Source organism: Anabrus simplex, chromosome 1, assembly GCF_040414725.1.
Source record: "Anabrus simplex isolate iqAnaSimp1 chromosome 1, ASM4041472v1, whole genome shotgun sequence".
Taxonomy (NCBI): Eukaryota; Metazoa; Arthropoda; class Insecta; order Orthoptera; family Tettigoniidae; genus Anabrus; species Anabrus simplex.
The window spans coordinates 880,605,932-880,629,282 of record NC_090265.1 but is presented as its reverse complement, the minus strand read 5'-3'; the positions used below and the strand labels follow the sequence as shown (position 1 = coordinate 880,629,282).

Sequence of the window (23,351 nt, the reverse complement as noted above, 5' to 3'; positions counted from 1 at the left end):
GGGTAAAACACTCCTAGCACTCCTATGGGAGGTGGTGAAATATAAAAATAAATGAAAATGACTGATATTAATGTCGAATATATTGTTTATGAGGTCACTGAGTTGAACTGTGCCACTCTGCATGATTATGTCATACTTCAGCCGCAATCAGTCGGGAGTTTGAGAAGGGTGAAAATGAATGTAAAAATAACTGACATTATGGATGTATGTGGGTATGTTCCATAATAGGTCTCAACAAAACTTGGTACACATATTACTTACCATCTGCAAAATAATACAATGGAGATAAAACATCCCAAACTCTGCTCGCACTGGGGAATGTGAGGGGATGATATGTAAAAATAATGGAAAATAACCAATGTTAATGTTGAATCCATTATTTGTGTGTCACTGAGAGGAATTGTGACGTTGTAATCGGGAGATAGTGGGTTGTCGGCAGCCCTGAAGATGGTTTTTCGTGGTTTCCCATTTTCACACCAGGCAAATGCCGAGGCTGTACCTTAATTAAGGCCACGGCCACTTCCTTCCAGTTCCTAGGCCTTTCCTATCCCATCGTCGCCATAAGACATATTTGTGTTGGTGCGACGTAAAGCAAATAGCAAAAAAAAGTGTGATGTTCTGGATACTGTTTAAGTCCACATTCAGCCTCCACTGAGATGGGAGGCTGAGAGGGGCTTAAAAGTAAATCACCTACAATGGCCGAGATTAGTGTTGAATCCACTGCTTTTGGGGTTGCAAGGCTGACTGATAACAGTATCAAAGACAGTTGAAATAATATCTATCGCACCGCAGGTAAATACATATAGTTATCATTTATTATTTTTTGAAAGGATCAAATACTTCCCAGTCAATTCGAGCTTCCACAAGGACAAAGTTAAACTCAAAAATTAATAAACTATAACTTGAAATCAAATACATCTAAATAACTCTAAAACTACATAATAGATCATAAAATCAACATATCAAAAAGGAATTCTATAAAAATTCACTTCACACATAACTAACTGGTAATACAAATCTTAAAGTAAACATTCAAAAACTACCCGGGCAATGCGGGTTCTACAGCTAGTGTTATATATTTATCTAAATTACATTGATTTTTACTTCAAATGTTATTAGAAAGGAAAGAAAGATTCTATATAGGCCCAAATATGACATGTTTATGTTTAGTTATTCTTCGCTAAACTCAAGAACCATTTGATGACACACATATGTAGTAGTTAGAACCATAGCCATCTATAGTACAAGGCTGTGGTGTGAGAAACTTGGCAACATCGTAGTGACATGCGGCTGTCAGCAGCTTGTGCCATTCTCTTCAATACAGTAATTGAGAGATTGAGTTGTTTTCTTCAGATTTACAACTTAAGTTCAAAATTATATATTTTAGTGCATAGCTGTGCCTAGTTCCAGTGCTGAACTTGGTTGTAAGAGCAAATTTGGCTGTCAATTAAAGCAACGCACTATGTAAGGCCTTTTAAATTTCTTGAAGATGTTACACATTGAAAAAATGGATTCACGCTATTCCATAAAATATTTTCATGATTCAGACTTCATTACAGTACAATAATACATCGATGAGGATGCAAACAATGCAAATATGTACTGGAAACCCCTATTTTAAGCGACATTGCAATATATCTATACATCTTACTAAACTGCAATGGAATATTCAAGTAAATGGATTGTGCCCTTTGAAAATATGTCCTGAAGAGTAATCCAACTAAAATCTTTGGCAGCCTTCATGACAATAGATGAGATTGGTTTATGATGATAAATAGTATGTTACATCAGAAATGTTGGTAAATTGAAGTTCTAAAAGAACTTTGCCAGGTGAATGCCGATTGGAAATAATTTCCCATTTTAATGTCAATAATGTCCCATATTCAAATACCCTGAAACTGATTGAATTTCTTCTTTGTTTCTTGCGAACCAGCACCGTAACAGAATGAGTGTTTTTGCTAATGCATAGTTTGCAAGCTAGTGACAAAACTCATCTATCAGTGCAAACCCTCAAATCTGTCTTAGTCAATAAAGTCAACTTTGATTACACATGTGTTGATTTTTATAAAATGTTGTGTGATAAAAAGGTTGTCCTAATGAAGATTCATTCTTCAGAAAACAACAGTAACCACAGTCGAAGTGCAGCGCATCAATATGCAAGTTGCCTTACATACATACATACATACATACATACATACATACATACATACATACATACATACATAATCATTATAGTCTGTTATGCCTTTCGGCGTTAAGTCTGCAAGTCTCTGTGAATTTAATAAACATTGCCATAATCTTCTATTTGCAACTAGTGCTGTGGCCTCATTTAGTTCTATACCTCTTATCTTTAAATCGTTAGAAACTGAGTCTAACCATCGTCATCTTGGTCTCCCTCTACTTCTCTAACCCTCCATAACAGAGTTTATTATTCTCCTAGGTAACCTATCCTCCTCAATTCGCCTCACATGACCTCACCATCGAAGCTGATTTATGCGTACAGCTTTATCCATCAAGTTCATTCCTAAATTAGCCTTTATTTTCTCATTCTGAGTACCCACCTGCCATTGTTCCCACCTGTTTGTCCCAGCAATCGAAGGGTTGGATGCAAGAACCAGGCAGCTCCACTTTTCGTCAAAATGGACATTTTCATATATATCGAATGTAAACAAATAGGCGCACAAATCTATGCAAGAACCATGCAACTCCAATGACTTCCATTGGCGATACAAAGGAAAAGGAGCCACATGGAGATAGCATTCATCATAATTTTAATGCAAGAACAAGGCAGCTCCAGGAGCTACCTGATTCTTCTATCGATTTTAGTTCAGTGCATCTTCACTGGTGCCGAAGCTTTGGAATGGTAAAAAAACAAAAATGGAAGAGAGAAAGACTGTATGTTCCTAATGACTATGCGAACCTCATAAGAGTGTCAAGCTCAAAATTTGTTGTCAAACAAATTGAGAGAGACAGCTTTCTAGACTATAAAGGTACTTTTGAAGAATCCTTCATGAAGAATGATAGTGGTGTAGGTAAAGAGAAGTTCTCCATTTCAAAATATTGGTTGTTTATTCATAGTGAAGAATTTTGTGAAACTGTTAAATGTTCAATGAATGCATCAGGTTTTTCTCTACAAGAGTTTCCTCACTTGAAAAAGAACAGTACTCCAAAGTTTCTTCACGTGAGTCAGAAACTGTATCCAGAAGCCCTGCACATCAAGGAAGCAGAATTTCGGGATGTAATGGTACTGGCCAAACGCTATGTACCTCCCACTGACAAGTGGCATTACAACAACATAACCAGCCAATCAAGAGAAAATAATGTGAACACCTCATCTGGAAGTGAATAACATCAACTGTCATACTGTAATAGTGGATACACTTAATATTTTAATATTTAAGGTTCTTAAAATTTCTGTGACTTATTATGAAGTGTTTACATATTGAAATACTGTAATTTAATTTGCAAAAATACAGTTTTTGGTAAGTAAAACTACAGAAATCACTGAATTAAACATTTTCTATGCAAGAACCAGGTGGCTCCAAAATTAATTTATTGCTATAAAAGACAAGAAAATTGAAAATTCTGCTACAATACAGACTAAATGTATCAAGGAGGTCATAATTAACATACTACAACCTACAACCAAAGGTACTCCTTCCACCCCGTCAACATCCACGCGAACCAACCACTGTTTATTTTACATGGGCCCTCCCCATCACATTACCACAGGCTTCAGGAGTACCTCTGGCTCAACCTCAAAGACATTACCGGCCTACGATTCTGCAAGTTGTACTTGCGCCTTGCTGTACGTACCCATGGCCAGTAGGTAGTAATGTTCAGTCTTTGAATGTTAAAAGCTTAGCATAAAATAGAGAAAAATCGTATATATATTCAACTATGGCAATCCACATCACATATGAGTGTTAAGCTATCAGCCCCAGTTAAGAATTGCTTGTACATCTAATACACTGAACGTATGTTGAACATTAAAGCTTGAAATTTTCTTCACCAAACGGAAACAAAAAAAATTCATGCAGTAGAGGGTTAACATACTGACAGAAATAAGTATTTATACCATCATTCATACTTATTTTATACAGTTTTATCTTGCTCCTGAAAAGTTAGAAAAATGGAGCTGCCTGGTTCTTGCATCCAACCCTTCACATTCTCCCTACTTTCATGCCTGTTACTTCTAAATTATGAGTAGGATATCCTGAGTCCACACAGCTTTCGCTCCCGTAAAGCAAAGTTGGTCTGAAAACAGACCGATGTATAGATAGTTTCGTCTGGGAGCTGACTTCCTTCTTACAGAATACACTTGATCGCAACTGCGAGCTCACTGCATTAGCTTTACTACACTTTGATTCAATCTCACTTACTATATTACCATCCTGGGAGAACACACAACCTAAATACTTGAAATTATCGACCTGTTCTAGCTTTGTATCACCAATCTGACATTCAATTCTGTTGAATTTCTTACTTACTGACATCTATTTAGTCTTCAAAAGGCTAATTTTCATACCATACTCATTGCACCTATTTTCAAGTTCCAAGATATTAGACTGCAGACTTTCGGCACAATCTGCCATTAAGACCAAGTCATCAGCATAGGCCAGACTGCTTACTACATTTCCATCTAACTGAATCCCTCCCTGCTATTTTATACCTTTCAGCAGACGAACCATTACTTATTATTTATATAAAAATTAGTACATACACTAGCGTCAGCAAGTTTAGACTCGCCCATGAATTTTCACTTACCATGAAAGATAGGGACTATTTGTTGAAAATCAACATGGAAATACCTTCATTTTTAGAACTAACTAGTTTTATTACACATTTCACTAGATTTTCCTTTACACTGATCATTCACGGGGAGCTAGAAACAGAATTACAATATCTTAAGAAGCAATCACACTGCCTGTTCATCAATCTGCCCACCCTTTGCTTTGATTACTGCTTTACAGATGCATGGCATTCTAGCTGTTCATTTTTCCAAAGTCTTGGTATTTATACATTCCCAGGTTTCTAACAGACATTGCCACAACCTATCCACACTGCCTGGTGCCTTTTCTTTCACTTTCCTGTCAAGTTCTTCCCACAAAAGTTCAATAGGTGACAGATTGGGTGATTGAGGAGGCCAGACCATTAATTACAATTTTCCTTCAGCTTGCTTCCTTTCCAGATACTGCTTGCACAAATGAGAGGCGTGTTTAGGATCATTGTTATGCTGTAGAACAAATCCTTCACCAATAAGCTTCATTCCAGATGGCACGGCATTGCGTGAAAGGATACGGTGATATTGTTTCTTTTCCAGTATTCCCTCTACTTTCACCAAATCACCAACCTGACTATTTCCAAAACATCCCCACAGTATCACATTTCTTCTTTCATACTTCACAGACTGAATTATGCAGGATTCTATAACCCTTTCGCCAGGGCGGCGATGATTGGAACTAAATTTTTCAAATTTAGATTCATCCATCCAAAGCAGCCTTTTCCATTGTTCAGCGGTCCACTTAGCATGCATTTGGCCCATCGTAGCCTTTTCTGCTTGTGTACAGTTTTCAACTTTGGTTTCTGTGTACTGCTACTCGACCAAACAATCCCGCCTTGAACAAACAATTTTTCACTGTTGTCACAGACACAGGTTGTTCTCTTGTTTTATTTATCTCCGAACAAATATCTACTGCTGTATGCCTTCTGCCATGCTTGCTGAGGATTAAAATACGGTTATCTTCAATTTTAGAAGTCTTTCTTGGACGTCCACTGCGTGGTCAATCCTCATGACTACCCCTTTCCTCTCTATGTTTCACTGCTCTGCGAACACTGCACTCTGAAATGTTCAATTTTTCTGCAGTGAGACAAAGCAGAAGCCTTGGCCCTGTTTTCTTGGGTTATATTAGCCTTCTTCCCCATATTCGATTGTTTGATGTGTGTTGTTAACGTAGGTATGCCCAGATAACAACAACGTAGAAAATAAACAATCTGGTATAGAGATTAAAGAATAATACCAATTTTTTTAAATACCAGTTTAAATGGTCCATTATTGGACATTATAAATTTTCCAGCTAACTCATTTCTGGTTGCCAGCATTTCACCCCCATGTGCTAGGTTGGGCTCATCAGTTGGTACCTAGCACACCTACCAAGACGCTGGCTAGTGCATACCGTGGAGGCCACTGTGTAGGCTACTTGGAGTCACCGGCAGTGCCAATGCACTATTTGTCTCTCATGGTGCATTGACACTGCCGGTGGCACCAAGTAGCCTACACACTGGCCTCCACGGTATGCACTAGCCAGCGTCTTGGTAGGTGTGCTAGGTACCAACTGATGTGCCCAACCTAGCACATGGGGGCAAAACGCTGGCAACCAGGAATGAGTTAGCTGGAAAATTTATAATGTACAATAACAGACCATTTAAAATGGTATTATAAATTTACTCATTCAGGACAAATATTTCAGATTCCCTATGGCAATCAACTATATCAACAGAGATTAACATACAACTGTTCAGGATAACTTCTGTAGGCTAACTATCGACTTCCAAGACAGCGAGGATACAAGAAGGGCAAGTAATCACGTGACAGAGGCATGTTTATTACCTGGGAAAGGGCCGGAAGTTATCCAAGTAATCACATGAGAGAGGCATGTTTATTATCTGGGAAAAGGCCGGAAGTTATCCAGGTAGAAGCAGGCAGTAAGAGATGGGGACCATAAATCTGTCAACTTCATTGAAAAGATAAAGTAAAATCTCGCAATATGCACTGAAACAGATTTATGAAAGTGCTGAAAGCATCTATACATAAGTAGCAGAACTAAAGTACCGCACAGAAAACAATTACTTAAGAAAATTATTGATTTTTGTAGGTGAGTCTAAACTTTCTGATGCTAGTGTCTATAATGTTGTGTAAGTATGTAAAGTCTTGTATTCTAGCTGGAGTTTTTTCAATGAATTGTTTTAGCTTTAAGAACAGACAGCAGTACATATATATATACACTATATATTATAGCTCCCCTCTCTACATCCACCCTCTCTTTGCTTGACTGATGTCTCGATTTCATTGTTGAAAAATCTAACATCGTCCCAATTTCATGATATAGAAATATGGTACAGAAACCTATCACAGTAGTTCCCTTGGCTTGCACACATCTTCTATAACCAAGAATATAACTTATCAGGAGGCCATTTTGATTAAAGGATTTAAAACTATTCTTGTTCACAAAATTGAACAACTTTCACTTAATCTGCCTTAAGATGCTTGATGCTGCTGCATGGTATTGCTAATATTGAAATGAAAAGAATGCTGGAAATATCAACTGTTTGTTCAAGATGCAAACATCAGTCATTTTTTTGTGAAAGAGTACCTTTTCCCATCAATTGAAATAATTTGCTCTGTGTAGGATATATGTAAATAGAATAACTGTTTGGTTCAAAGGAATCACACAGATATCTTTTTAGAGAAAGAGTATGGAAAGACTAGAGCCAGCAAAGAGACATGTAGTTTAGACTTAGAGATACAAAAACAGATTTTTATGCCCCCCCTTCCCCTGCGCTGACAACTTAGGAGAAGTACATGATGACCATGAATTCATAGCTACCGTAATACTTCCATTTGACGATGCTTTATCTGTGATATCTTTATTGTCCTTTTCCTGTAGGTCAATAATTCTTATCCTCTTTGTGAGGTATAAATCTTTCCACCGTTTGTAGCCTTTCCTTTCTCTTATCTACATATTGTTACTTATAAAGATAATGTATATTCTTAGGAAGTTTCAGGGAATTACCTACTTACGAGCACTTATGATTGGATTGCATGATTGTATGATGTAAGAAAAATGGTTTTTCTCACTTGTAGACTGTCTGGCTCTATAGCTAAATGGTTAGAATGCTGGCCTATGGTACATTGGGTCCTGGATTTGATTCTTGGCCGGGTCGGGGATTTTAACCTTCATTGGTAAATTCCTCTGGTTTGGGGGCTGAACGTTTGTGTCATCTTGAACATCAGAATTCATCTTACCGAGCTCGATAGCTGGAGTCGCTTAAGTGCGGCCAGTATCCAGTATTCGGGAGATAGTAGGTTCGAACCCCACTGTTGGCAGCCCTGAAAATGGTTTTCTATGGTTTCCCATTTTCACACCAGGCAAATGCTGGGGCTGTACCTTAATTAAAGCCATGGCCGCTTCCTTCCCACTCCTAGCCCTTTCCTGTCCCATCATCGCCATAAGATCTATCTGTGTCAGTGCGACGTAAAGCAACTAGCCAAAAAAAAAAATTCATCTTAGGTAGGGCCACAGGTTGTTGTTGTTATTATTATTATTATTATTATTATTATTACTATTATTACTATTATTATTATTATTATTATTATTATTATTTGTGTGATGGAAAGATGGGTAAATATCTGTGTGCACTTCTTATGATGTATTCGTAAGTAATTAATGATATGCGTCACTGGAAGCTGAGCTAGAATATTCTTCTCACCGGGCGAGTTGGCCGTGCGCGTAGAGGCACGCGGCTGTGAGCTTGCATCCGGGAGATAGTAGGTTCGAATCCCACTATCGGCAGCCCTGAAAATGGTTTTCCGTGGTTTCCCATTTTCATACCAGGCAAATGCTGGGGCTGTACCTTAATTAAGACCACGGCCGCTTCCTTCCAACTCCTAGGCCTTTCCTGTCCCATCGTCGCCATAAGACCTATCTGTGTCGGTGCGACGTAAAGCCCATAGCAAAAAAAAAAAAGAATATTCTTCTAGTACCCGCAGTATTGATTTACAGCTTTATCAAATCCCTTTGTCAACTTGTAGACAAATTAATTGTAGATAAGTGTTTGATCAATCAGGATTATAGGTTATAAGTTGCTTTCAAAGAACATGCGACATCAAAGACAGAATCTCTTGCCGCCATGCCTCAGTCACAGCCAGTTAGATTCCTTTCTTGCATGATGACGGAGGCAGAAGATCAGGGAGATCCAGTAGAGTTCTCTCTCTCATGTCAGAATAGCAGTGAGAACATAGTTGAATGTGCCAGTTTTGAAACACAGGATATGACCCAAGTACCTAATGGGAAGAGGAGTGAGGAAATGATAATGGACAAACAGTGTAAGAAGAAGGAACATCTTGAGATCGTTAGGGAATTGGTGCAAAGCATTCTGGTTATTCTGCTCAAGAAAAGATGGAAATTCAGAATGGCTTATGAAAATTGGAGGAAGCTCTTGATGCTGGAGTGGTATGCAGGACATCCTGGAAGAGAGCTAGGGAAAATATAAAACAGGAACAAACAACCGTACAGATGAATGAATTGCCTGCGACACCATTAGTGACAAACGAGGAGAAAGAAAAGGAGAAATGGGTAAAGGTTGCCTACAAGAAAAACAAGAAGAGGGAAATGAAGGAGGATAAAGATATTCAACCTTTAATAGATGGGGTGGATTCTGACAGAATGGAGGTCATTGATAGTGGGAAAAACCAAGATAAATGGACCCATTTAAAAACCAAGAGATCGTTCAGATGCTGATCTTATCAAACCAACAAATGGCAAGACTTTTGCAAATATTATGAAAGGTATTTGGGGTAAAATAAAACCGGAAGACACCAGTGTGAGCATTCAATCTATTCGTAAAACTCAGACTGGGGCAATTCTTCTCAAGTTTAATAAAAGCACACAAAACAAGAACAGGGACAATTTTAATAAATCTTTGAGAGATGTCTTTGGAACGGAAGGTGATGTGAAGACTTTGATCTGGGCACTACCTTGGAAATTTGGGACATGGACAGTATCACCACTGCTATAGATGTAGAGGAAGCTATAAGACAGCATCTTCAGAATTTCAAAGGAGAACTGAAAGTCTCAATTAATAATCTGAACAGTAGAAGGCAAAAACTTGCTATTGTTGAGATAGAAGATAAGGAGGCTCGTAAACTTTTGAAAATTGGTAAAATTAAAATAGGTTGGTTGGATTGTAGAATTCAAAAAACGATCATGGTACCTCGCTGCTTTCAATGTCTCTCATATGGGCATCATGCACCAAACTGCAAAGGTGCAGATACGAGCAAACTTTGTTTTAAGTGCGGAGAAGCTGGGCATAGGGCGGTAGATTGCAAAGCAAATCTGAGATGCATAATTTGTACAGACATTAATGTTGACGAAGCTAATCAAAGTCATGTTCTTGGCTCAGGAGCCTGCACAGTGTTTCGGGAAGCTCTCAAAAAGGCTAAAACTAGTGGTAAATGATGCAGGTTATTCAGGAAAATATGCACAGGAGTTGAACGGCCAGTGATCTTTTGACACAGATGACCTTTGAGATAGGAGTAGTCATATTTCTTCTCAGTGAACATTATCAGGACAGGGACCACCCAGGATGGTTCGTGGATAATTTTTGGACAGCTACAATTTGGATACCAGATTTGGCTAAATGCCCAGTATCAAACCAAGGATGCGGAGATGGTTTTGTTTGGGTCCGCACTGGTAGATATACTTTCATGAGCTGTTATTTTATTAAAAATGAGTCAGTATTTGATTTTCAGGCTAAGATGGATGACCTAGAGGATGTATTCCAAGGGTCTGACAACAGTTTAATCATTGCTGGTGATTTCAATGCCCAAGCACTAGAATGGGGTATGTCATAGTACGACTATAGAGGGCGCCAAACTACGGAGATGGCCGCTAGGTTGGGTTTGATGATCACTAATATTGGAAATGTGCCAACCTTTCAATGACCGGGTTGTAGGGGAACTATACCAGGTATGACTTTTGTATATGAGAACATCGTGTTGAAAATCAATGACTAGCGGATGATTGAAGAATACACGGTAAGTGATCACCAGTACATTATTTTTCATGTCCTTCCAAATCTCCACAGATGAATACTACATCGTATAAACCAACACAGTGGAATGTAGAAAGTATGGAGGGAGAGAAATTTCTTGCTGTCTTAAGAATGAAATAGACAGTACAAGAGAATAAAGTTGTTGTTATAAAGGGAAAGAAGTGGCTGAGAAATGTGTTGAACTCACCATGCAGCTTATTTGGAGAGCATGTGATTTGTCCATGACTCATCATACACGGTGAAATCAACTATTGCACTGAGTAGATTAATGAGCAACGTTAAAGGTCCAAAGTCTAGCAAACGACAACTTCTGATGTCGATAGTTCACTCGACACTTCTATATGGTGCTGAAGTCTGGGCTGAACCTCTGAAGTTTGAAAAGTATCAGCGAAGGAGAGCTGCAGTACAGTGGAGATTAGCTATGCGTATTACAAGCGCATATCACACTGTTTCCGAACCTGCGGTTCTTACAATAGCAGCAGTAGCACCGATTGATTTACTTGCCTTAGAGAGAAAGGAAGTCTGGTGAACTCAAGAGGAGCTCAGAAAGAAGCGTGCTAAGGAGCTAGCTTATAGGCAACGAATGGAACGATGGCAGCAAAGACGGGAGGAAGATCCTCGAGGAAAATGAACTAAGCGGCTGATACCAATTTCAGCTGATTGGGTTGCATGAGCTCATGGTGAGGTGAACTTTTATCTTACACAGCTCCTGACGGGTCACGGATACTTCCAGAAATTTCTACACAGAGTAGGTAGAGGAAGAGATCCGGCAAGAATTTCTTGGAATGATGTTGATGATGTACTTCACATATTTTTTTGTATGTTATCATTGGTCAGCACAGAGATGTTTAGAAGCTGAGCAAGGAGAACTGACGCCAGAAACTATTGTGCAGGTGTTGCTACGAAACCAAGAATCTTGGGATCAGGTAGAAATATATGTAGAAGGCAACCTGCATCAGAAAAAGAGGGATTTGAATGCTCATGAACGGCAGTAAAGGAAGAAGAAACCTGAGAAATTACAAGCACGACACCGCCCTGAAGTAATGCGAGATAAGTTCTGGGGCGGATATATACGTCATGGGAAAAGGGTGTGTGGGTGAGTAGGAATCTCACATGCTTGTGGAGTGCAGACCATCATAAGTGTCTCATGAAAAATTTCCCACACTCCAATGTAAAAAAAAAAATTATTATTTGTAGACTTGTAGAAAGTTGCAGGAGTATTTATTTATATATTTATTTATTTATTTATTTATTAAAGGTCCCATGAGCCTCTGGCTTGTGATAGGGATAGTACAGTACATACTTTTCTTAAGAACCAAACCAAACCCCATGGCACTACAGCCCTTGAAGGGCCTTGGCCTACCAAGCGACCGCTGCTCAGCCCGAAGGCCTGCAGATTACGAGGTGTCGTGTGGTCAGCACGACGAATCCTCTCGGCCGTTATTCTTGGCTTTCTAGACCGGGGCCGCCATCTCACCGTCAGATAGCTCCTCAATTCTAATCACGCAGGCTGAGTGGACCTCGAACCAGCCCTCAGGTCCAGGTAAAAATCCCTGACCTGGCCGGGAATCGAACCCGGGGCCTCCGGGTAAGAGGCAGGCACGCTACCCCTACACCACGGGGCCGGCTACTTTTCTTAAGGCAACACAATAATTACATTTCATTACAACAGCTTTTCCAGTAAAGTGACAAGTACATTTTTGGATAACTAAGACATAGTTGTTGTTTATTTAACAGGTTAGCAGCATAGTTTTTCAGAATTATATTCAGATATTACATGGCTGTAAGATATTAAATATAGACATTATATTAAGATATCTGTATAAGAGTAATATTCCTTCAGATTTTTTTCTTAAAACCTTTAACCGATTTAAGTTTTTTATAACACGAGGCAACATATTATATTCCCTAAACATTGATGATTCTATGCCTTTCACTCCATACTTTACTGAATTAGAGTGAGAGAGATATATCCTTACTGATCCTCTAGTTACATATCTGTGAATTTCACTAAAATGGAAGAAGTTAAAAGCAGAGTGGGTTAATTTCCTGTCTAGCTTATACATAAAGACAGATGATGAAAATGCAATTTGTTTATGGAATGGCAGAATATTTGACTCTGAAAACTTCATGTGACGGTTTGAGGAAGGGGAATCCATATATGATTCTGATGGCTCTTTTTTGTAGGATTTCCAAATTGTTAACATCAGTGGCGGCTCGTGAAAAAATCGTCCTACGTGCTACAAAAAACGCTAACGCTGTTTTCAATCTGCAGTGCAAACAGGATATTGGAAATACAGATCCTCACTAAGAACACTAGTTTAATTTCACTTGATATACACTGTAGTGGATAAATAATTGGATAAATCTCTGTATGAACTTTAACACTAACACAGTAATAGAAAAACACGCACCAACAATATAACCGCGAGATCAAATACCGCACAAAGCAACTGAAAGTGCTGCCAACCAACTGAATCATTGAGACCTCCTCTATTACCAGCATAATTTACCTTCTAATGTGGGATAACATTTAGGGTCAGTCCAAGATTCTTTGACTCAGGTACAAATTCCTTATTTTTGACACAAAAGGAAGATGGATATTGGTTGGTTACCTTAATAACAACGTTATGTTTGCGACAGATTGCCCCCAGTTACGCTGTACATTTGAGCCCAGACGATGCTGCTCTCTAGTGGCAGAATCGCTTATCACGTTCAACATCAGGGTAGCAGGAGGCATCGAGCACTTCTACCCCCTTGTGGGAGGACAAGTAACTATAGACGGGATCAGTGAAAGTTGATCCCAGTTGATGGTATACTCCACCGGCTACGGGAAGTGTTGCAAGCTTGGCTGCGCTGCGTATTGCTTCCTCCAGGCTACAGGCCAGAGCTCATTTCACATGAGCACGATAGGAGTTCCCCAGGAGAACAGAGCTAGGTGTTCGACAGATCTCGTCCTGATTTTCACAAAACACAAATTCATACCGTACTCAAAACAAAGAAAAGGCACCAAGATAATTGTACCGATAATACTTAATTCTTTACAGCTCCAAGCTACATGCTGGAGCCCGGTAGCACGTATTGACCGGCCGCCACTGGTTAACATAATCTTTCCTACATCTTCCCCAAATGAAGCTTACCAGTATGTATGTTAGATGGGGGTGGATCATTGCATAATATGTACACTTCAATTGTTAGTGAGAGAAATTACTGTAACTGTGCATTATTCCTATCAAAGGGGTAATTTTGCTGATTACGTAATCAATATGGCTTTTCGAGGAAAGTGTTAAGTCTAATACTATACCAAGATACATAGCTGAGTTGACTCTCTTTATTGCTTGGTCCTTTAGAGTAACAGTGTTAGCTGCTATGATCTTATGGACTGTTTTATGAAAGATTAAGTATTTTGTTTTAGCCACATTTACAGTCTCTTTTTAGATAAAGCACAGTCTGATAACTTGTTCAAGTCACAATTTATATCTTCCAGGATCTTCTTGGGAATGGTTAATATAGGATTTAGCACATCAAGGTAAGAGAACAGCGATGGCTGATTTTAGAATGATTGTGAAGATGAACATGCATCCATGCTAATATTACTTTGGAATATATATACTTACCGTAACGTAAAATGATAAATAGCGAGGAAGTCGAAGCGAACCCTGATCATATAACTGTGCGGTGGAATGCAGCAGGTAAGCATTAAATGACAGCCTGCTGAGTGTCACAAATATAGGTGATGAGCATATTTTGCAATACACATCTGTAAATGCATTTAAAAAGTTATATTAATAATTATGACAAATTTCACAGAAGTATTTGAAAATACAGTTTGTTTCATATGAACTTACAGAAATTTATACAGTACAGTAATTCTAATTTTACAATGATTTTAAACACATTATAGTTATAAACTATGGTACAGATAAACCAGTATAAGCTAGTCAATTTGTCAACATAGGGAGATGCCCATATTACAGAAATTTTTAATAGAGCAACCCAGTATTTTTAAAGAAACCCATGTAGTGCTGTTCACATTCATGTCCAGTCTTCCAAAGTTTTCTCTTTCATTACTTTCAATATGTCTTGCTTCTTTCTGCTTACATTGACTCCTATCAGTTCTAGTGTGTATTGATTTGTGGACCTTTGTCATGGTCTAGGGGTTAGCATTGTAACTTTTGGCCTAGTTGACATAGGTTTGATTTCTACTTCAACCACTAATTTAAGACTGGTTTGAGAGTTGGGAATGGGGAACCTACCCTCTTGGATATCCTACTCTCAGCCATTCAGGAATATGTTTATCATGATTTCCTGCTTCAACTCCCTGTGAATCTAAGTAAACTTGGCCAGTCCGTGCTTCCCCTTCTTCTCAATGCTATTTTCACTGAATTACACATACACAGAGGACAGGCTATTGGACAGACTTCAAATATCTGAAGTACATAGGCTCTTCACCATAATTTCCTAACTCCCCTATATCATTCAATGATCACAAGGGTGAACAGACAACAATAAATACCTTGTAAACTTACATTTCTTTTGGTCAAATCTTTGTCTTAACAGGTTTAAGAATTCTTTCTATGCCTAACTTATTATGCAAATTACTTTTCACTAGTGAACATACAATTTACTCTATACTAGAATAAACACTTCCCCCATGAGAAAGGACAAAGTATAGCTGCACAAACTTATACATTGCTCTACATAGTATTGAACGAGAACAGAGAGATGCAACAAAAACAATACATTTTTCATCTTAGATGATTTTGTATCACTTATAATTAGTCCTTAGAACTTCAACGAACTGAAATGGAAAAGCTGACATCATTAATGTTAATATACATTTCTACCCATAAGTTACTCTTATCTTTGTTAAATATTGCCAATACCCACTGCTTACTACCTATGTAACTGTGCACTGGTACCTTACATTAAAATAGAGTAAAACCTCATTAAGATGTTTCTTCAAGGGACAAGGAAAAAGAATGTGTTAACCCTTAAATTTCCTGCGTGTCTATATGGACACGTATGTAATATCATCCTAATTCTTCATTGGTAATTTTTGTCTTTAACAATTTGGGTTGGTAACAATTCAAACTGGAAAGGGAAAGTTTAATCTATCTAATGTTTCATTTTCTGATGCTGGTTCATTGTTGAGTGGCAGTTATGAGCTTCTGAGTTGGGAGTTTAAACTTGGATGTGGAAATGATGGACACTGACAGAGAGTAAGAAACTTTCTTAGTTCATATTTGTTTAAGTTTCTTATTTAGTTGTTTGTGGCAGTATAAAACATTGTAGTTATTACAGGCTATGTGCCTAAATGGCAAATTATCAATTAGTCTAGTGTTCAGGACCTCGTTTATCCTATCGTGTCCATATGGACATGGTGGGCAGATGTAGAGTCACAAATTATATTCATTGCAGTTGTGTTATATGCATAATATGTATTCAGTCATAAATATAACAGCACATATAATAATATAAATTTTATTATTACTATTATCATGAACATGACGGAGTACTACTGAAGTACTGTACTACTGTTCTATTATCTCCATAGGTCACTGTCAAGGATATTAAATTCTGATCTAACAGTTCAGGAGGCTCTCGACATTCTCTTCAAACAAGATGACAGTACCCCAGAAACAGATACAGTGTTCATAGCACCTCCTGATCCAGCAATTTTGACGCATGAAGATTCAGGGGATGAGGATGGAGGTATACCTGACAACCTAAATTCTCAACAACTTCGTTCTCAAGCAGAAGTGAGTCTAGTTGACAAGGACTCCTCCTCCCAAAACCTGTCCTTTACCTCCCAATAAAAGTATGATCAAGAAAGAGAGGGGCATTTTGAACAGTCTCTGTGTAAGAACGATGGGGTTCTGGTAGTAAAATGGGTGGATAACTCTGTTGTGACCGTGGCATCAACCTGCGCTGGTGTACAACCATTGTCTTCAGTAAAGAGATATTTCGTAAAAGACAAACAGTTTACCTGCATTGAACGTCCTGATATGGTTGGAGGATACAACAAGTTTATGGGTTGCGTGGACTGAATGGAACAGAATACTGGCATGTACAGGATAAACATTAGAAATAAGAAATGGTACTGGCCGATTCTGTCCTGGCTCATTGATGTATCGGTCCATAATGCTTGGCAGTTGAAAAGGCAAGGAGGAGTCAGACTAAACCAACTAGATTTCAGGCGAGAAATTGTACTAACGTACTTGAATCGATACAAGAATCCCATAAGTGCAACAGGAAGGCCATATGCTGGCTTAGGTTCCACATCTAAGAAGCGAGTTCCAAGCGACATCAGGTACGATGGCTACAAACACTACATTGTGAAGACTGAAAAGAAGAGAAGGTGTGCAGGAGCATGCTGTGCAAAAAAAATCATTGGCTGTATGCACCAAATGTAATGTTGGACTCTGTGTGGAATGTTTCGCGAAGTACCGTGAATGCCATTGAACTGACTGTATGTATGACAGATTTTCAATGCAGGCAGCAAGAAGTTAACTAATATCTTCTATCAATTTTATTTGATTTTACAATAATAAGGAACTCTCAGAATACAGAAAAAGTCGATTGTTTCTGCCCACAATGTCTCTCTGGTGCATTATTTTCACAATCTTGTGTGATAAATTTATACCAGGAAATCTGTAAGATACCTAGCATCAATTCAGAGTAACTCATAACATGATATAGTGACTATCTAAGGGTCCAGTGTGTCCCTATGGACACGTTCAATTTCACCAATTCTGTGCAATAAATTTTTAAATAACTTATTTTTAAATTGTTATAGATGCATTTGAAGTTACTTATCCCAAAACATTAGGGAAAAATTAAAATAAACTAATCTGGGCAGTTACGGGTTAAGCGAGAAAAAGTACTGCTGAATACAGAAATAAAATATATCCAGCAAGTATATGGAAACACTAGATACAATTTTTTTCTGACATGAGATTTAAAGTCAAATAAATATGAAAGTTTATTTGTTCCACCTTTTCAATACATAAAAAGAAATTTAAAAAAAAATTAAAACTGTAGGGACATGTTTCGCTCTTCATTCAAGAGCATCATCAGCCTATATCTCAAACTGAAAGGTAAATAATCAGGTACCTGATTGTAATTAAATTAAATATAAATGTGAAGATGATGTTACAAATGGTGAGCGAAATGGTTGACAATAGTTTAAAGATTAAAATATGGATAGTCGTAAAATTTATACACCCTCCTGAAAGTCCTTGTTTAAATATAGCAAATAGGTGTCCTGTGGAGGTTGAGGGCCTAATAGAAAACTAATAGATCCTAAACATATTGATTAACACATTAATGAATAAAATGTAGCTGACAATTCCAAATGGTGCATTAATACATTGCTCACTTCAAGTGAGGTCTACAGTAAATTGCTATGTTGAAACAAGAAGAGTAGTAGAGAAAATTTATCAGTGTTAAATATTTCGAATGCCGGGAATAAATCAGAGTGGAGTTCAGAACCAATTCTTAAAATTTTTATAGCATAGAGATGCTTCTGTGGTCCATTTTAAGTGAGGTTTATAATATTATGTGAAAAAATAAAATTGTAGTCCTCCAGAAGTCTGAGAGAAGAAGGGTGCTTGATGGTAAGTGGCTTGTCAAATGGTAGTTGGAAGGAGTAACTTGTGTAGAATTGAAAGAGAAATTAGGATTGAAGTCTGAAACAAAAGGAGAATTGTGTGTTAAAGAAAGGATTTTAAAGAAAGGAGAGTTTAACGAGAAAATGAAGTGTGTAAATCGCTTACCTTTTTAGTAATGTTGAAATAAGTTGGCTTAAAGAAGAGTTGAAAGAAAATGTTGTTTGTAATTTAATTTATTTTCAATTGTAATAGTATTAAATGGTTGCTATGGTAGCGATGAAATGACTGATATTTAAGTTACTAGTGTTACAGAATGAAGTGAGATTAAAGAAGGAAAGGGTTGAAGCAGTGCTAAGTTTATGTGCTGTTGGCTGTGGCAGGTAGCGGGAAAATGAGTTTAAACCTTATAAAAAAATAAAGATAAACGAAAATCAGTATCAAGAGGAATTCATATAAAAATGATCTAGTCTAAAGTCGATCTTTAGTGTGGAGATAAATTAGTCTTCCTTTCGAATTATGATGCGGGAGTGAGGAAAAGTATGGCAGTGAACAAACATAATTTAAAAAAAAAACATATATATAGAACAAAATAAAGAGATCAACACAACATTCTAAATAATATTAAATTAATAAATTCCAAATCCCCATTAATTCCAAAAAACACTACTCCTACCCCACCCACACCCATAATCCCACACATAAACTTAATACCCCTCCCAACCCTGCACCTCCACCACTTCCACCTCCCACTTCCTCACACCGTTATAATACCAGAAGCTCAAACAACAAGTAACACCTTCTGTTTAATTCTATTAACTCATACTTTTAACTTTTTTTTCCTTAATGTTTATTCACTGCCACACTTTCCCTCATTCCCGCATCATAATTCGAAAGGAATGCTAATTTTTCTCCTCACTAAAGATCGACTTTAGATCAGATTCCTCTTGGTACTGATGATATTGTTTCTCTTTATTTTATGAGTTAATAGAGTTAAACAGAAGGTGTTACTTGTTGTTTGAGCTTCTGGTATTATAACGGTGTGAGAAAGTGGGAGGTGGAAGTGGCGGAGGTGGGGGGTTGGGAGGGGTGTTAAGTTTATGTGGTGGGATTATGGGTGTGGGTGGGGTAGGAGTAGTGTTTTTTGGAATTAATGGGGATTTGGAGTTTAATAATTTAATATTATTTAGAATGTTGTGTTGATCTCTTTATTTTGTTCTATATATATGTTTTTTTTTTTTAATTATGTTTGTTCACTGCCATACTTTTCCTCACTCCTGCACCATAATTCGAAAGGAAGACTAATTTATCTCCACACTAAAGATCGACTTTAGACTAGATCATTTTTATATGAATTCCTCTTGATACTGATTTTCGTTTATCTTTATTTTTTTCTAAGGTTTAAACTCATTTTCCCGCTACCTGCCACAGCGAACAGCACATAAACTTAGCACTGCTTCAACCCTTCCCTCCTTTAATCTCACTTCATTCTGTAACACTAGTAACTTAAATATCAGTCATTTCATCGCTACCATAGCAACCATTTAATACTATTACAATTGAAAATAAATGAAATTACAAACAACATTTTCTCTTCACCTCTTCTTTAACCCTGACAGTAACACCATACGTTTTTCTGACGTGTTGTGCGAATGAATGCCATCTATTCCTCTTAAGGAGGGGAGAGTTATCCCCTCCACCACCTCTATTCCTTGTTCATTCCATCTGGTAACTTTAATGTAACTTTAAATAATAGGCTTTGAGTGACACGTCTTCAAAACGTGTGGTGTAACTAAAGCGATATTTATAGACGTGTTCCTGTCAGGGTTAAGCCAACCTATTTCAACATTACTAAAAAGGTAAGCGATTTACACACTTCATTTTCTCTTTAAACTCTCCTTTCTTTAAAATCCTTTCTTTAACACACAATTCTCCTTTTGTTTCAGACTTTAATCCTAATTTCTCTTTCAATTCTACACAAGTTACTCCTTCCAACTACCATTTGACAAGCCACTTACCATCAAGCACCCTTCTTTTCTCGGACTTCTGGAGGACTACAATTTTATTTCTTCACATAATATAAACCTCACTTAAAATGGACCACAGAAGCATCTCTATGCTATAAAAATTTTAAGAATTGGATCTGAACTCCACTCTGATTTATTCCCGACGTTTGAAATATTTAACACTGATAAATTTTCTCTACTACTCTTCTTGTTTCAACATTAGCAATTTACTGTAGACCTCACTTGAAGTGAGCAATGTATTAATGCACCATTTGGAATTGTCAGCTACATTTTATTCATTAATGTGTTAATCAATATGTTTAGGATCTATTAGTTTTCTATTAGGCCCTCAACCTCCACAGGACACCTATTTGCTATATTTAAACAAGGACTTTCAGGAGGGTGTATAAATTTTACGACTATCCATATTTTAATCTTTAAACTATTGTCAACCATTTCGCTCACTATTTGTAACATCATCTTCACATTTATATTTAATTTAATTACAGTCAGGTACCTGATTATTTACCTTTCAGTTTGAGATATAGGCTGATGATGTTCTTGAGTGAAGAGCAAAACATGTTCCTACAGTTTTAATTTTTTTAAATTTCTTTTTATGTATTGAAAAGGTGGAACAAATAAACTTTCATATTTATTTGACTTTATTGTACATTTCAATACGGACCAAAATATGAGAATCATAACATGTAATGAGGAGATTTTACGTTGTGTATCTGCAGGTACAGTGAAAACTATATCTACCATTTCTAAAGATGAGAAGAGAGTATTAAAAGGTGTAAAAAACATGAGAGAACAAATATGAAAACCTTTTTTACTGGGGCTTATGAAAAGACAACAGTGCATTGAAAGGTGTGAAAAACACCAGACAACAAATATGAAAACATCTGCACAGACCCATAAAAATATCAAAGTATTATTGCAGATTACACTCATTCTAAAACAAATGCTCATAGAAGCCTTTTATTTTGGACCAGTGGGTTATTAATCATTATTTTCTGGTCACACTCTTACACAATGAAGCGTGCCTGGTGGCCATGATCATTAAGGTGTCAAGTCCATATGGTCTGACACCATGGTTAGCTGGTTCGAGTCCTGTCGGTCAAAAAAATTTTACTATCAGAAAGTTGGTTGGCAGGGTAGGAGAGGTGATGGTATGCAATTTCTAATCACTAAATTGCCTGTCAAAAGCCTGGATTAAATTCCAAACCTCTCCACAGTGCTCATATGGACTGAGGGCATATGATGCTGTTAATGGTGATTCGTCTGTCGGATGGGGATTTAAAGCCTTGAGTAGACCCCTTGGTGCTATTCGACAGGAGTAGGCTAAGTGCCGGCACTGGGTTTCAATCTCTCCCTTCCTACTATCATATAACACGTCATTCATTTCATCTCATTAACTCCTCTGATGAGGTTAAAGCCAGGAAGGGCATCCAGTCGTAAAAACTCGCTAAGATACTCATCTCGCTTCATTTCCGATAAGGGCTGCATATACATACACTCTAAGACAATGAATTAGAGGTTACACTCGACCATGTGTGACTGCGGGACAAAGACTCTGGCCGCCATTTTGAATCTGACAAAACTTTGACCAACTCGAGTAATCAAGTTGAAACTTGAAGGTATGAGTTTCAACATTCGCGCCACCTCTGGTCACTTAGAGATGCGGATGCCAGTCCACTTTCTGAAAGATGCCATAGAGCAGCTGTAACCCTCTAAGTGGCCGGCTCCACCCCTTCAGGGGTTCTTAATCCGGATGTAGGCTATCACATGACAAAGATTCGCTAAAGATGCCATAGAGTGGCTGTAACCCTCTAGGTGGCCGGCTCCACCCCTTCAGGGGGTTCTTAATCTGGCTGTAGGCTACCACATGACAAATAATCACTACCCTTCACTGTATCACTCAGCAAAAAATAAATTTCTAACTTATGTATGGAATGCAAAACACAAGCACAAACAGGCTCACTGTGTTATTCAGCAATTTTGCTGCTAACCAGCAAGCAAAACTGAACATTCCTGAGACTAACATCTTGCTCCCTGAAGGTGCAACTTACACTGTGAAGTTCAGGAATTCAAGGCCTTTTCACATTATCATACAACTGTGGCGAGGGCTCTTACCTGAGTTGGAAATCATGTTCCTTTCACAAGGAATGACAGATAACATTTTAGGGCTAGGAAAACTGTGATCGTACTAAGCAGTAATAGTGGAAATTCGTGATGCAATAAGTGAGGTATTTTTATGCAGACTTAATACGATGGGAATTGGGACTTCGAATTTGTGATGTGCTAAGCAGGAAAACTTATTAGTGAGGAATGCACTAATGAGGTTTCATTGTAGTGAATCAGCCTCTGTAAATCAGTAGTAGAGTGTCAGCCTCCGGATCCCAAGATAGTGGGTTCAAACCCAGCAGAGGTAGTCGGATTTTTGAAGGGAGGAAGAAAGTCCATTCGATACTCAATGTCATATGATGTCGGCATGTAAAAGATCTCTGGTGACACATTTGGTGTTTACCCAACAAAATTCATTAAATCTCAGCCATAGACGCCCAAGAGAGTTTTGGTTCACTCTGTCTGCCATAGTGGGCCTAGAGTAAAACAGAACATCAAAATTGATGAGCAGACAGCCAGATGGCATCAAATTGAAATGTGTGCACACGGTAGCTGAGGCCATACGATTATTATCCTTTTTACTGTAGTTTAAATAGTTTGTCACCATTGCACTGGTAATTCACTCAAGCCCACATACAAGCATTGTTTAAGTGGGATTCACTGTTGTTGATTATTATGAAAAAAAGTGGTACATATAGTGTGATTACTACTACTACTACTACTACTACTATAGGGCTGACTAAACCACACTCTGTGTCTGTGATGAAGGAAGGTT

At 37.8% G+C, this 23,351-nt stretch overlaps 1 protein-coding gene across 1 annotated transcript in view; it reads right to left on the bottom strand.

Moving 5' to 3' along the window:
* Positions 1 to 23,351, bottom strand: part of LOC136857387 (nose resistant to fluoxetine protein 6) — a 276,314-nt gene that overhangs the window by 2,358 nt on the left and 250,605 nt on the right. Inside the window, exon 11 of the mRNA XM_068225046.1 lies at positions 14,451 to 14,593. Within this exon, the coding sequence (XP_068081147.1) occupies positions 14,451 to 14,593 (143 nt within the window). The remainder of the gene's footprint in view (positions 1 to 14,450; positions 14,594 to 23,351) is intronic.